Source organism: Antedon mediterranea, chromosome 2 (genome assembly GCF_964355755.1).
Source record: "Antedon mediterranea chromosome 2, ecAntMedi1.1, whole genome shotgun sequence".
Lineage (NCBI taxonomy): Eukaryota > Metazoa > Echinodermata > Crinoidea > Comatulida > Antedonidae > Antedon > Antedon mediterranea.
Window position 1 is genome coordinate 19012494 of NC_092671.1, and position 17520 is coordinate 19030013.

The window sequence follows — 17520 nt, forward strand, 5'->3', positions numbered from 1 at the left end:
AAATGCCCGGGGAGTTTAATCGGATACACATGGCAAGTTACTTCTAGCATTCTGAAAATAACTGTTGAGCTTGACGTTTCTATCAATGTTCTTGGGGTCAGCAATAACTAGTACTTGAAATTGAAACAATTTAAAGTATCAGTTATTGCATAACATTACTGTCTAAGGATAAGTTATGTAGAGATATGTTTTTTGTTTGAAACATTAGTAATAGTATTTCTGTTCATCTTTTAACCACATTTTCTATTAAAATGAATGTAAATATGTATATTTCTACGACCAGTACTTACAGAGATATGAAGATGCCATGATATGTGGGTCAAAGGTCAGAAATGGCATTTCTGATACTTTTTGACTAAAATGTCCCATTAGATTGAATATGAAAGCATGCCTTCTGAACATTTTGAGACTAAAATTGACTTGCTGCGACGAGTGGTTGCCGAGATACAAGTATCTATTTTTATTTGTTCATATAACCTCTGACCTTGACCCTTTGACCTTTTGTAACATTTTTAAAAATGTGCTACAAATAATAAATATTTATTTCAAACAATTTAAGACCAAATTTAAGTGTCTACGATCAGTAGTTACGGAGATACATACATGCCCTGAGGTGTGGGTCAAAGGTCAGAAATGGCATTTCCGGTCATTTTTGACTAAAATGTCCCATTAGACTGAATATAAATGTATACCTTCTGATCAATTTGAGACCAAAATTACTTCGCTGTGACCACTAGTTGTTGAGATTTAAGGACATATTGGTGTTTGGTCTTATGACCTTTCACCCTGACCTTTTGACCTTTCGCCACATTTTCAAAATGTGTAACCAAGCCAAAAATGATTGTTTGACCACCCTAAACCAATTTCTGAAGTCAGATTCTCTGGACCTCAAAGTGCATACGAAAGTTGATCTAGCTACTAGAGTATATGGACAAAATGTTTACTTTAAAATGTCCTTAAAAGATTAGCCTACATCACTGTATGATTTTTAAATCGCTTAAAATCCAACGGAAAAAAGAAGTAAAACACAGCCTGAGTGTATAAAACGGTGTGGCTATGCTTCCAACATTTTCCATTGGATTTTAGGCAATCAATACAATTTTTACAGTTCCCCCCCCCCCCCCCTACGACCCTGTTAAGAAGTTACAATTTTTTAACATGGTGTCCTGAAATCCCCTGAAATGAAAACGCTGTTATTTCTGTTGGTTACACTTCACTGCACAGCATTGTTTGTTATCGATCAAAGATGTCTTCCGTTTCGTAAAAAAGGCGTATTAGAATATAGAAGAGATTAAAATATAACAGTGTAAAATCACAAAAAAAAGTATAATGGAGTTTTCCAGAATTAAATTATATTGCTATATAATGCATTTAATATTATCATTCATCTTATAACATTGTCTTCTTGAAATATAAGAGTCAAAATGGTTCTGGTCTAATGGATTTAATAGTTTGACCTGCTTACATTTCAAAGTTGGTTCCATGGAATCGTACAGGATACAAGATAACAACGCCGCAATGTATGGCGCTCCATGTTAGAATAACAGTAACAGAGACACTAGACAACGAAAGCTCTTACAGATGAGATGTTGGTTCTGATGTACAAACTAGATTGCGAAAATCCTTGATATCCCTAGACACATAATAAAACATTTAAGTAGTTTCATTACACACACTTACTCATGTCCACTACAAATGTATTTAATTCCATATTGTTTTCTCAAATACAAACACAGTATAGTAAGAGTCAAGTCAACTGTCCACATTATTATGGCAATTACTAATTACTCTCATACACAATTTTATCAATAATATATTGACCAAATTTCTAAGAACACATCTCATGTGATTCACATATTCAACAAACATATCTATTTTAATAACAGTTTCTATTTTGACAATCCAGATAATTATTACTCATTTATTAGTGTTTTGCAAAAGACATTATATATGTATGTCAAACTGTAATGGAAATGATTTATTATTAATAATTAATTTCTACCATGATGCCTATCTTTTATAAGAAATGCATAGTCCATAGGTATTAGGTTTGAAAACGTGATTAAATTTTAAAATGTGCGTCTGAATTCGAAAATAAATATTATAACTTACTCAAGGCATTATAGTAGTTATTATTTCATTCAGAATTTCAACCCTACGTACAATGACAAATTTGGGTTTTTTATCAGACGTTCATATGACTGTGACAATAATGGTAAGCTGCGTTCAATAAAACTCGTGAAGTTGATGTACTCTTGTTAACAACTTGTAAAGCGTGTTCATCTCATTGGTGGTTTTCTCAGATTTTGCATTTTCTTGTATAACGAGTTATTAAATAATTGTTCACATGTTCTAATAAACGCAGCATTTTAAGAATCTTGTATGCTTGAACACAGATTGTATGTGTTAAGTTTTGTCTACACTATCAAACTAGTTGTGATGTGCCCAAATATGGTAGTGATATGATGTCGTCTTGTCCATATGGGCACATCCAATTGTTTGTAACATAAAGTTTAATAGTGTGGACAGAGCTTTACTCATTTGTGTAAAACCTTGATCATGAGCAGTTTGAACAGCATACAAGATTAGACAGAGACAGAGAGGTAGACTATTACCCAACATGTAAATACAAGTTACTATTGATATGAAAATAAAATTTAGATGAAAAAGTGAATACTGTAGTACAATAGTTTATTATTATTAATGAATTATAATATTATATATCTTAAAGTCGGTTCCCACAGCAAAGACATGATTGGAAAGACAGCTTACATATGCTCAGGGTGGTCGTGTAGGCACGATATCAACTGATTGGCTGGTTTATCTTCATAACAAATTCTATACACAGCTGTCAGTAATGGAAAACTATAAAAAATAAAGAGATTATTATTATTCATTCAAAAATTACAGGAGGTCAAACTGGCCTAAAATGGTTGGCATATGCATATTGTAAAAAGCCATGGTAACTAGTAAAGCATGTTGATGGAGAGTTAAGCAAACAATTGAACTCTTAACAACTAATATAAGACAAGTTTTGAGCAGGCAATTGTCAAGGTGAAACTTGTCTCGATACAGATTTAAATATACATTGCATAGAAAAAATGTATACCTGTTTTCAATTCCTTTATCTTTTAGCATCACATGAACCTCATGAGCTGTCTGTGGTCCTTGTAACTTCTGCCCATTTAACAGTTCTTTTTCAAGTTCCTCAATGCTCTAAGTTAAAGGGTAAATAAGTTTTTAAAATTCACTTCCCAAATAAGGTTATTATTGGAAGAAAGATTTCTGGAGGAAAAATATTGTTCTCCAAAAAATGCACACAGAACAGAACATATGGACACAGACTGGAAGGTTGAGTGTTGTTGGAAATTATACATTTAAATGTTTAAAAGATAAAAGGCACATTTTGTTGTGAGGACCCGATTTTGATGAATCAGATAAAATCTTACAGTAGGACGAAAATTAAAGCAGTTGTTGCTTCGTAAAACAATGCAATGCTAGCTCAGGTCAGGAAGAGGCTACAATCGTGGAAGATGTGATGTGGGAATACTTTTTTTAATAATTACGATATAAAATTAAAAATCAGCAGCTAGTACTGAAATTTATTGCTTTACATTAAAAGATAAAGTTCAAGTAGACTGGTCACGTCATTGGAAAGAAAAGTGCCTAATATTATTTTTTCAATTCATACAAAACAATGCATTTTTAAACCGCCAACGAAAAATTGACTTTCCTACTCACTTTGCCAGTTTTTACAAAGGCTTCAGCCACGCGCCTGTTTCGTCCACCATAACATGTTGTGACAAGATCTGCCACGCCACAACTCTCTAAAAATGTTTCTGTTTGAATACCATCATAGAATTTCTTTGCAAAAGACATCATCTCCATTAGGCCTAGTCGAATGACGGCAGCTTTTGTGTTGTCTCCAAGACCCAAGCCATCTACAATACCAGCACCTACTGCTACGATATTCTACAACAAAGAATATTGAGAAATACATTACATTCATCACAATTAGTATTAAGGCCAATTTACACAGAAGCGCAGTAACACGCCGCTCGGAGTTCGGGAGTGGTGTGGTGGAATGTAGGTTCTTGTAGGCCTCGAGACTAATGCCTGCAATCATGACACTGATGGCCTACACTAGATGTTTTATAATTGACTGTCATATTATGGCCTAGAGCAGTAGCCTACCACAGGCTTAGACCTGGGTTTAGGGGGACTTGTTGCCTAACAACGTCCCAAATGTATCTTTTTTACACTATCCTTATACAAACAATCAGTCACGTCATAGTTGTGTGTATTTCTGAATAATAAGAAGTTCCAAAACCAACTACGGCACTCATATTTATTTTCATCTTGGACTCGACAGACTCAAGCAAAAAAGTTGTTGCTACATGTCGTTGATTGGCCAGACTCCACAAATATCGCGCTGTATTACAATCGAATCTGTTCTATCCTGAGCCACGTTCTGTGTAAATGGTCATAAGAAATTATCTGCTTACTGTTACCACTTACAGTTACCGCTCATCTATATAAATTGGCCTTTAGCTTATGTAATTTTACAATAATGTATTTTCCATTGCCCTTGGTGTTACCTTTCTTTAACATAAAAGGTATGCACAATTTGTACTATTTATGCAATTTAAACCCAAATATATTCAAACTTTATTTACTTTATAAAGTTTAAGCCCTACAAAAAACTTAAGGTTAAAAAAAAAATTAAAAAAACCTTTATTTCCAGTCGCCATTGTTAATATATATACTTACCTTTAAGGCACCACATAGCTCAACAGCTGTAGAATCATTAACCACTACAACACGGAAGCTATCTGACTGGAAGAGACTCTTTAAAGCAGGTCCTTGTATCTTGTCAATACAGCCTAAAAATTATGCCAATAACAAATTCCACTCAAAATAGGTTTACAAGCATTATTATAGTCAAGTAAACTTAAATCTCTCAAATAGGCAATTTGATGTCACACAACAGTTATTCATTTTGACCAAAACATTCTGCACCTGATATCTTGTCTTTTTAATTTAGTGAAATTTGTATGTATGATTTTATTCATCTTTACGTTTTGAGGAAAAATATCTTTAAACAATGAAGAATATTAAATTTAAGTCCAACATTTTAAAAATCACGCAAACCCTGCAAAATTAATACAATGTTCTCAAATGAATTTATTAACTTAATTTTGATTGGTCACCTTTCTACTGATTTATAAGTTAACTGACCAATGGTGGTTTCACAGAAGTTTCCAGCTGCAACCTCTGGAGCCAAGTTGGCACCCATGAGCACACTCACAGGAATATCTAGCTCTCTGTTTATATACTTGGAGATAAGTTCAATTCCAGCCTGCCCTTCAGAGTTCATAAGTCCCTAGACAAAAATTAAATAAACAACTTCATGACAATGACTGGTAGATTTATTATTGAGCCAAGTACAGTACTGTATATTGATAGTTGTCAACCTGTGTTGTTTGCCCGACTGCAGTAGTGCAATATCTAGTATAATCTCATGCTAGAGTACAATAGTGCTACAATTTAGCATTACACATAACATATATCCATTGTTAATCCGAGTATAATCCTACACCCAAAATTTTGCAATTTTTACAATATAATATTATAATACTAGTGTACTGTAGAAAGTAAATATGTTGGTAGGATTAAAGAATTGAATTTAGGATTGAATGAAACAGGAAATGATTAATCTTATGATAATTACTGTTTGCCATAATTTCAATCAAAATCTTTCAGGAAAGACAAAGCTTATCAATTATGAAGGCCACTACATATCTTCTCCAAAATAGATCGTCAATAATACTGCACTAGTTTACTAATAATTAAATAGTTTTCAAAAGCTCTGCAAACCTTACTACAGTCAAATCAAAGCCTGGGTCAAAATGTCTCATCAGGGGTTAGGATAAGTACACATACAGTAAATGACTCTCTCCTTTCAATGTGGTCATTACCTTAATAAGCGAGATTCCATAAGTACCACGTTCAATGGTGCCTTTGAGTTTCTTACAGATGCCAGGAACAAATTGATGAGGTAATACAAATACTAGAATTGTAGCACCTTTGGCAGCCTCAACAACATCTGGCACTGCAACCTAAACAAAGGAATATATACAAATATTAAATGTTTATGAGTTCAATGGTGAGAATATTTCATAAGTAAAAAGATCAACTGTTCTATTTATGTAATAAGGTGAGGTCATGTTAAATAAATTGGACAATATTTTAACAATTTGTTTTTCTTATGATATATCATTGTTAACGATGTCACAGTGTTTCATTGTTTATAAAGGTCTATGACATGGGATGTTTTCTTTTTCTGAAAAGGTACACAGCAGTCACCTCTACTAAAACCTGCATATGAAAGAGGTCATCCACAACCGCTACAGTTTTGTAAAGAGTTTATATAAATAGTATTAACATTGTTTTTTAAATTTTATAAAACCTCTGTTCAAATTATTTCCAGATTTTGAACTTCAGATTTCCAAGTATAAATCTCTACCCTTACTTTATCATGATAAAAAAAAAAGATAATAATATAGGAACTATTTAGTTGTGGGCGTGTGAAGATTTACAGTAGCTTGGGCGATGGGATATTAAAATAACAGACCAGAAAAAAAAAATAAGGTTTTACATCTGAATCAACCACCAGAAAGTGAGTTGGGGAGTGTACTGGAGTGGAGTGAGAAAGAATACCCACTCTGGGGCCAATATAAATTCGTGAGGTTAATTTCCCGATTGATCGTAATCAAAACGGTACTGGGTATGGTCTACTAGTTTTTCTGCTCCCAACCAGTACATCCATTCATAGAAGCTTTGATGAAGTAAGCCTACCTGGTGGTAACCATAGAAACGGTTCAGAGATAACGACTATACTTCGGCTTTAGTCGACAGAAGATTGAAAAAATTGTTAGAGATAGAGTATATGATGTTTGATTATGTGTAGATGTGTGATTTGTTCTTTTATTCAAATGATGTTATTTATTTAATAAACTTTTTTATACCAATTAATTAAATTATCGTAGATTGTATATTATGCGATAAATATTATTTAATAATTTTTTGATATATTATTGTTATTATTATTATTATATTAAAAAAGATATTTGTTAGTATAAATTAAAAAATATAGATATAAGGAAGAAAAGCAAAGAGATTATGGAGCGGCTGTACCAGAATATACAACACTAAGTATTGTAAAGTTATAATACTAACAAATTTAGGTGATCTTGTCAAAGGTCAAGCGCCTTCAGCCTGCAATGTTTCGATATTCAATATTGAACTTGACCTTAAAAGGTTTTACATCTGAATCACCACCAGAAAGTGAGTTGGGGAGTGTACTGGAGTGGATTGAGAAAGAATACCCACTCTGGGGCCGATATAAATTTGTTAAACTAAAACTGAAAAAAGGGCTTACCACATTTTCAGGCAGTTTGTAGCCTTTTAGATATTTAACATTTTCATGTGTTGTGTTAATAATCTCTGTAAGCTTTTGTCCGTCAATCATCTCCTCATACACCCACATATTGACAATTGTCTCAAACTCATCATACTTCTTTGCATTTTCACCAACGATCCGTGCAATCGCAGAGCCCCTGAATAAATAGACAACAAATAATAATAGTGACATAATAGTGCCAACAAATTGATATTCTAAGACTAAGTGCCTTATTTATTCGAATAAACTCGCTCATACAGTAGAACATTGTTAGGAATAAATTCCCTCTTTGATTTAACAAATAAACGCCATCCAAATACACAATACATACAATACTGTATTAACAATTATACACATTAATTGACTGACTATGATCTACAGTACTACAAATTACAAAGCATTTTGATACAATTTGTAATGTATTTTATCACTTGATTATGGATATTAATTTTTTTTTATATCAAGGGGACACTAATTAGGTTATATGCATTGATGCATATAACCTCTTGATTCTGTCAGAATCTTTATTTATTTATTTATTTATTCTTTCCTTAGCACTATTTTGTCCGTGAATTATCTTGGTATCAGTTTCATCTAACTAAGTCAATTTTCAGAGTATATTCCTTATGGCCAGGAATCGATGTGGTTATGTTTTCACGGTGCGCAATAAAAAATTACGTGGTCTACGCGCGATTTAACGAAATCACGTTTGTAATCATATCTTCACAAGCATGAATCACTTTTAAACAAAATTTGGTACTCATAAATTTCAGGTCATATTTAATCATATGGCAATACAATTACGTGCGTAGCGCATAACGCATGCGTACGCGCGCTTAAAATTTTCAAAATTGTCAACATTATTTTCGATGAAATTAGAGTACGTTTTAGGCAATTTTAAGCGTTTAAAAAATTGCCATGAGTGCGCAGATTTTTGCGCGTTATACGTTATTGCGCACTCTTTTTGTCCGATTTCTGTTGTACAACCTTTCTTTAAAAATATCATATTTTATTCACTTTTGATCGCGAAACTGCGTTATACGAGCACGTCAAAATTGACAGGCTACGCACGTGTAAGTTAACAAAATGGTGAAAATATGCTAAATTTTAAAATTAATATTGATTGTCAGAATGCTCGGGAACACCTATTTTTTATTTTATTTTCTTGAAGTGTATGTATCATATGTATGATTTATTATGAAATTAAGAGAACAAAAGTTGATTAAGTCATCATTAATGGCATATTAAATTTAAAATTAATAATCTCGACAATCAAACAAATTATAACATTTTCTTAGGCCAAAATAACAAACTTAACATTAACTTTCTTCATTAAGAAGTTCATATATTAAAGTTAAAAGTATATAGTTTGACAGTGCATCATTTTTTTAAATTTTTAAAGATGTCATCATAGTAAAAAATTATAATTAATTGCGGTATGTAATTGTAATAATCTATCTGCACCAAAGTGGTTACTGCATAGTAAATACACGGAGGAATCTTACTACAACTTTTAGTCAGTTGTGTATGGCTCGGTGGTCTGTGCTCGTGTCTATGTACCGAGATCGAGTCTCACCTTGGATTTTTTTTATTATTATCCGTAGGCCTATTGTTTGTTCAATTTTATTTCTTAGTGTATAGATTACACATGATTTATAATGAAATCTAGATAAAAAGTAACTTATGTCTTTATTATTATGTAACAAATGTGGTTTATGACATCATATATGCAGAAGGATCTTTGATCGGATTATGATACCGGCTATTGTATTTGCGTTAGCAAGATCCTATCATACATTATAAATAATTAAAGATTCTGTGAAAATCAATCGATCAATACATCTTCAATCAATTATCTTTATTTAAATAAATCAATGCATATACTGTAACCTATAATTCGTCATAGTGACGAATTAAATCTAGTTTGAGTTTTATATTAGTACAGTATTGAAACTTTAAACCCAGAAAAATAAGCATCTCCCTCGAAAAAATATGGTAAAGTTGATACGGTTAATATTGGTAAAAATCAAGACACATTTTATTTTCCTTTAAAATATTTCTTTAATCAATCAAACTATCTATCTGATCAGAAGAACCTAAAGAGACATTCATATTGAACATACAATCAATGATATATCTAGGTCAGGACTTAAATAAATTGAATATTTAAATAATCTTTAGATTTCTGAACTTTAACCCACCCAGTTGTCATTATCAACCCTATGCAAACATGAATATCACAATGTCAAGATGATTAACTGTACATTTTTGTTTGCCATTTATTAGTATTACAATTATGCTAGGTTATAAAATAATAATTATATGTACTGTTGACTGGTCATAAAAAAAGTAATGGTTACTATAGCCTAGGTAGGCCCTATAATTTATTTCTGCAAAGTGCTGGTAGTCGTTTCAAATTGGATAGGCCTAGCTAGGTCTAGCTACTTTCTTACTAAATGAGGTCTACCGCCAGCTAGACTATTAGGTCTAGCCTAGATCTGTAGGGTTCCTCTACAAATATCCATTTTTGGTTCTTTGTTATGCCCAGTACACCTGGGGCCTACTATACCTACTATGTATAGTACAACATGCCAGCCGGGTACGGTTATCCCCTGCCTGCTGCACTTTTTTCATATTTCTTGTTTAACCAAAACTGTCCTAGCAAGCCTAGGCCTAGCATACGACTGTATTTAATTCTTTGTATAAGCTCAAGTGGTTAAATAAATGCATTTATGCGATTTCCAAGGGATGTATAACATTCTTACCAATTCCCTGATCCAATTATACAAACTTTAGCTTTTTCCCCCATAATGAAATTTTAGACTAAATCTGCCTCCTTCAGAATTAAAAGAACCGGCGCGAGAGAAACGAGAAATTAAAGACCGATTTAGTACACTGTAGAGGGCGCTCGTAAATTTCTTTTTTCTTCCAAATTTCGTTTCCTCTCATATCAGAGCTGCTCTCCCAATGCTGTACTTTGCATAAAATAAAAGATCTTGGTAGTCTACATCATTAGGCTATGCTAACGTTTTCAATTCAAAATCTGTGACAGGAAAATTCAAACTTACCGCTTTAATTCATATTAAAAATACGATAATAAGATAAATAATGCACTAAAATGTCCTCATTTTTGTTTGGTCATTCCACTTTGGCATTCATACTATTAATTACAAAAAATTATAGGCCCTACCTTCTTTATTTTTTGAAAATCCAAATACTTTCAAATTCTGCCGTTTAATGTCATCACATGATCCAATAATTATTGATAATCTATCTAAATATATTTATCATGCTTATAAGTTAAGATATATGTTTTGCTTAGAGAACGAAATTAATTAATTCATTTATCTTGTACGTGACCATAAATTGATTTATTTTTCAATGTAATTATTATTTTGTTAATAACTAGGGGCCAGAGGCCTAAAGTAAATAAAGTCAGGCGATAAGCCTGAATGAATGAATTAATATTATTATAGACTAGGCTAAGAAACCATTCGGCCCTGATATGATTCGACACACTTATTTTAACTTAAATTTATCGGCTTTGATATGCATTTTATAAGCATAAAATAAGCTTTTTCCCACAAACTTTTTTTTCAGACAGATTATGCCGGTTATACTATTAGGGATAAAGATGCAATAAAGCAAACATTTTGAAAACAGTGTCGACAATGATCATTTTTTTTAATCACGCTATGTCGAAATTTCGACAGCTATATTATATTTACATTCATGTGGCAGGATTATACGAAGCCCCATTAGGGACATCCGTTAAAAAAAATTTCCGCCACTATCTTGTACGTACGACTTATTATCTCGTACGTACGACTTATTATCTCGTACGTACGAGTTATTATCTCGTACGTACGACTTATTATATTGTACTCTTGTGCGTACGTCGTGTACAACCGCTAATGCTTGGTTCCCACTAGAGATGCAACACGTAACGCAACGTGAGTGAATTGACCAATCACAAGCGATGGATTATCCGAACTGCCGCTTGTCATTTGTTGCGTTGCGTTTACGCCCTTGCGTTACGTTCTAGTGGGAACCAAGCTTAATGTAGAAAACGCAAGCTAAAATGTCGAAACAACCGTTAATGTAGAACAATCCACCGCTAATGTAGATGTAAAGTATCAGTCTATCCACCTCTCTCGTAAGCGACAAACTTTCTAAAAAACGACCATCCATCCAACTCTGCTATTCTCCGAATCGTTTCTAGGCTATATATTTTCTGCTTTTGAGGGGGTAGTGCAGTTGATGATTGTTTATGAAGGGTGATCAGGTCGTTCGATAGAGTTACCAGTGTAGTGTGGATCGTGGTCGTCCTCTATACTTTTGTTGCTTACATTTTTCAAAATAATAGTTTTGCTTTATTGGCTGGGACTTCCTTTTGCAATCTGAGGGTGTGACCTAATAACCGCCATCTCGATTCCAAAATGTCCAAAATTATAAGGTTCACAAATATCAAAATTTGAAAAACAATTATTACGATGATGAATGACTTATAATATAATAGAAAAATAATAACAAAACAATAATTATAAAACCCGATGAATTTATTATAAATCATCTGTATGCCGATATTTTTGTAGAGGACAATTACTTTCTCTCATTCTAATCATAGAAACGTTGAACAAAAACTTAAAATAATCTTAAAACATGTAGCAATATAATGTTACCTTAGTAATAGGCATAAGTATGGTATTAAACATGTATCAATGCTACCTTAGTAATAGGCATAAGTATGGTATTAAACATGTATCAATATAATGTTACCTTAGTAATAGGCATAAGTATGGTATTAAACATGTAGCAATATAATGCTACCTTAGTAATAGGCATAAGTACGGTATTAAACATGTAGCAATATAATGCTACCTTAGTAATAGGCATAAGTATGGTATTAAACATGTAGCAATATAATGCTACCTTAGTAATAGGCATAAGTATGGTATTAAACATGTATCAATATAATGCTACCTTAGTAATAGGCATAAGTATGGTATTAAACATGTAGCAATATAATGCTACCTTAGTAATAGGCATAAGTATGGTATTAAACATGTAGCAATATAATGCTACCTTAGTAATAGGCATAAGTATGGTATTAAACATGTAACAATATAATGCTACCTTAGTAATAGGCATAAGTATGGTATTAAACATGTAGCAATATAATGCTACCTTAGTAATAGGCATAAGTATGGTATTAAACATGTATCAATATAATGCTACCTTAGTAATAGGCATAAGTATGGTATTAAACATGTATCAATATAATGCTACCTTAGTAATAGGCATAAGTATGGTATTAAACATGTATCAATATAATGCTACCTTAGTAATAGGCATAAGCATGGTATTAAACATGTAGCAATATAATGCTACCTTAGTAATAGGCATAAGTATGGTATTAAACATGTAGCAATATAATGTTACCTTAGTAATAGGCATAAGTATGGTATTAAACATGTATCAATATAATGCTACCTTAGTAATAGGCATAAGTATGGTATTAAACATGTATCAATATAATGCTACCTTAGTAATAGGCATAGGTATGGTATTAAACATGTATCAATATAATGCTACCTTAGTAATAGGCATAAGTATGGTATTAAACATGTATCAATATAATGCTACCTTAGTAATAGGCATAAGTATGGTATTAAACATGTAACAATATAATGCTACCTTAGTAATAGGCATAAGTATGGTATTAAACATGTATCAATATAATGCTACCTTAGTAATAGGCATAAGTATGGTATTAAACATGTATCAATATAATGCTACCTTAGTAATAGGCATAAGTATGGTATTAAACATGTAGCAATATAATACTACCTTAGTAATAGGCATAAGTATGGTATTAAACATGTATCAATATAATGCTACCTTAGTAATAGGCATAAGTATGGTATTAAACATGTAGCAATATAATGCTACCTTAGTAATAGGCATAAGCATGGTATTAAACATGTAGCAATATAATGTTACCTTAGTAATAGGCATAAGTATGGTATTAAACATGTATCAATATAATGCTACCTTAGTAATAGGCATAAGTATGGTATTAAACATGTAGCAATATAATACTACCTTAGTAATAGGCATAAGTATGGTATTAAACATGTATCAATATAATTCTACCTTAGTAATAGGCATAAGTATGGTATTAAACATGTATCAATATAATGCTACCTTAGTAATAGGCATAAGTATGGTATTAAACATGTAGCAATATAATGCTACCTTAGTAATAGGCATAAGCATGGTATTAAACATGTAGCAATATAATGTTACCTTAGTAATAGGCATAAGTATGGTATTAAACATGTATCAATATAATGCTACCTTAGTAATAGGCATAAGTATGGTATTAAACATGTAGCAATATAATGCTACCTTAGTAATAGGCATAAGTATGGTATTAAACATGTAGCAATATAATGCTACCTTAGTAATAGGCATAAGTATGGTATTAAACATGTAGCAATATAATGCTACCTTAGTAATAGGCATAAGTATGGTATTAAAAAACCACTGGTGCCGTGATCAGCGTGATGTTAAAGGTTGGGCAGAATACGTCGTGCCTTTAAAGATTAAAGAGCTCTTAATTAATAGAAAAAGTGTCAAAGATGTTATCACTATTCGTTTTGATTTCTAAAGTTCTGAAGATATCAGTATGTGTAAGTGTCAACATTCAGTAAATCAAAAATAAGTTTTATGATGATTTTGTTTTATTTGAAAAATCCTAAATTGACACATACTCTGTGCTTCTTAATATTATTTATAATATCCTAATTTTTGCCTCAAACGATGGTAGATAGTCAGTGTCTACTTTTAAACTGATATACTGTAGCTTACACTCTTATCCTTTTAATTTTCGTTATATTTTACTATATTTTAAAATCGCTTTAATCAGGGAAGAGTGAAATTGAAATTGTATTTACAATTCTTCCCTGCTTTAATGATGATAGTTCAATGTCTTCAAAATTATAAAAGGCAAGAAAGTCAATATACGTTTTAGTGGCGTGCAACGCGACTCTACATCTCACTATGTCGGTCAGTTGGTCGGTAAACACTAACTTTAGCACGCGACTGCAGCCATGTAAATGGTTAACCTAACTTTAAAAGCAACACAAACATAAAAGAACAAGGCCAACAGCCATTAAGTCGCGTGCTACAATGCATAGTGATACCGGACCGACAGACAAACAGACCAACAGACAGACAGACAGACGGACCGACCGACATAGTGAACTATACTGACCGAAATTACTGAACATGTTTAAAAATGTTGAAATGTTTAAAAACATTTATATTTTTTTAATTTACACGTGCGTAGCCTGTCACTTTTGACGTGCTCGTATAACGTAATTTCGAGTTGAAAAGTAAGTCAAGAAAACAGAAATCGGGCAAGAAGAGTGCGCAATAACATTTAACGCGCAGTGCGCGCGCAAAAATCTGCGCACTCATGGCAATTTTGTAAACGCTTAAAATTGCCTGAAACGTACTCTTATTTCATCGAAAATAAATTTTGAACATTTTAAGCGCGCTTACGCATGCGTTACATGCGCTACGCACGTAATTGTATTGCCATATGATGATTTATGCCCTGAAATTTATGAGTACCAAATTTTATTTAATTGTGATTCATGGTTGTTAAGATATGATTACAAACGTGATTTCGTTAAATCGTGCGTAGACCGCGTAATTTTTTATTGCGCATCGTGAAAACATAACCACATCGATTCCTGGCCATAAGGAATATTCTGTGAAAAATTGACTTAGCTAGATTAAACTGATATCAAGATAAGGTCATAAAGCGATAAAACGCATAGTGATACCGGACCGACAGACAGACAGACAGACAGACAGACCGACAGACAGACCGACAGACAGACCGACAGACAGACAGACAGACAGACCGACCGACATAGTGAACTATAGAGTCGCTTCCACGCGACTAAAAACAGTGTGTCTCCATAAACTCTTTACAGAGCCATACTTTTGGAGCAAGGGGGACACTGGAGATGTTTCACAAGATGTCCAGCAGGTGGTCGATTCTGTGGAAGATAGCTCAAACAGCTCAAAGTCGAATGTTCTCAACACTGGAGGAATTTGCTTTCTCTCCTCATGCAGTTCTTGATAAATGTCAAGGATCATCGTCCTGTTCTTGTGTTTCAAAAGGTCTCTTTGTGATGTCAGAAGATGACGTACATTTCTCACTGTTTAGTAACATTTCTGGCCCAGAAATGTTACTAAACAGGTAGGCCTACCCCAGAATACATGTGCCCAGGGCACATGTATTCTGGGGTAGGCCTACAAAGTGACATGAATCCCACTATAGCACCACATGACTTCATCCTAGCACAACCGTGGTCACACAGTTTTGGTACAAACTTTTTGTCTAAAAGAATGTTATGTTGGCGGGCTTTATCCTGGTGGATTATCTGGGGACTATGCTTGTGTATAACTACGAAACACCTACAACACCAGTTGCAGCAACTGCCACTTTCCTATTTCGTTTCCTCCATGTTTTGCCAATAGATGAATTCAGTAATGATAGACATAAATGATGTTCCAGAGGCAAATTCCAATGAACTTTTCAATATTCTTGTGTGCGAGTTGTTGGTCTATTAGAGCCTCCCTTATAATCCGCTTCTTCGGACGCTTGCCCTTTCTCAACTTCACTTTCTTTACGGCAACATGCTCATATTGGTACATTCCCTTGAATACTTCTCCAAATGAGCCCTGAGCAATAGTCCTCTTGTAATCACAATCAAGATGAGATGACTTTATGGTTAGAGGGGTGGAGAATTCTAGGTTGTTTTTAACAGGAACTGTTGTAATTAATTAGACAAACTTGCGCCTGGTTTAAAATCTCTATAACTTCTCTCACATCACATTCGCTGTATGTCAGCTTACACTTAACAGTGGCAAAAGCCAGGTTTGTCAACCACATATACACTCCTCCTGAATACACAGACTGGCCATCCCATTTGATAGAGAGTAGTAGGCCTACTATAGACTAGAGCCAGTCTAGCTCATCAGGTTGTCAACAAGCAGGCCACATGTCAATGTGCGCACACGTGGTTCATGGTTCAATTACACGTGTGACGTATACAAGATAACGCGTACGTACGAGTTATTATCTCGTACGTACGAGATAATAACTCATACGTACGAGATAATAACTCGTACGTACGAGATAATAACTCGTACGTACGAGAAAATAACACGTACGTACGAGATAATAAGTCGTATGTACGAGAAAATAACACGTACGTACGAGATAATAAGTCGTACGTACGTGATAATAACGCGTACGTACGAGATATCTAAGTCGTACGTACGAATTGTGGAGGCTTTTTTTTTTCAAAACGTCAATATCATTATTTACTTTCCGAAAAAAGTTAAAGAATCATTATATATCTAAATATTATACTGCTTAGTTAATATGCGTATTATCATTATTTATACTCATATACTATTTATGTCTTACACAAAATATTAGTTGTTGTTTATTATTGCAATCTTTAATCTATACTATATATAATGTATATATAGTATATACTATATATATACTGGAATTATAATTTATGTATACATATTTTTTTTTTTTCATTTACCAATATCGGTAGTTATTTCATTTATAATTATCATGAAACTATTGAAATATAATTTAAATAATTTTTATAAAGAAGATGTTAGTTATGTTATTATACTGTAATTTTTTATCCTAAATTATATAATTATATATTCTAGGTTATTTTTATTTTTTTAGTAATGTGTTTTGTTATGGGTCCCTACGAGACAAGTTTTTAACTTCTAGAAGGGATCCATGATAATAATGACTACCAATTACTGCTTTATCTATGTTCACTTTAATATCTTTTTTCTGTTTTGTATATATTCATTCATTATTATCTAAATAAATATTATCTGAATTATCTGAATTATCTGAATTACATATGTCCCCAATGGGGCTTCGTAGGGATTAGGCTTTCGTACAAATATAAATAGTCTAATCTTTTCAACTGTTGATA

The 17520-nt window shown here is 32.8% G+C and overlaps 1 protein-coding gene across 1 annotated transcript; it reads right to left on the reverse strand.

The window, feature by feature from the left end:
• Positions 1-1388: 1388 nt before the first annotated feature.
• On the reverse strand, positions 1389-10357 carry LOC140040664 (glycerol-3-phosphate dehydrogenase [NAD(+)], cytoplasmic-like). Its single transcript, XM_072086765.1, has 9 exons — positions 10228-10357; positions 7442-7619; positions 5979-6119; positions 5239-5383; positions 4771-4883; positions 3742-3972; positions 3110-3216; positions 2773-2865; positions 1389-1633 (listed from the first exon to the last, which is right to left on the reverse strand). Exons 1-9 carry the CDS (start codon positions 10269-10271, stop codon positions 1576-1578), a joined length of 1110 nt encoding a protein of 369 aa, XP_071942866.1. The 5' UTR covers positions 10272-10357; the 3' UTR covers positions 1389-1575.
• Positions 10358-17520: the final 7163 nt, after the last annotated feature.

What these genes read in the sequence shown, in the direction of transcription:
- LOC140040664 (XM_072086765.1), bottom strand. Translation starts at nt 10,271, where the DNA reads ATGGGGGAAAAAGCTAAAGTTTGTATAATTGGATCAGGGAATTG. An exon ending in ACAAACTGCCTGAAAATGTG is followed by an intron (nt 6,120 to 7,441) that starts GTAAGCCCTTTT and finishes TCCTTTGTTTAG; the next exon opens with GTTGCAGTGCCAGATGTTGT. An exon ending in CACGACCACCCTGAGCATAT is followed by an intron (nt 1,634 to 2,772) that starts GTAAGCTGTCTT and finishes TTATGTGTCTAG; the next exon opens with GGATATCAAGGATTTTCGCA.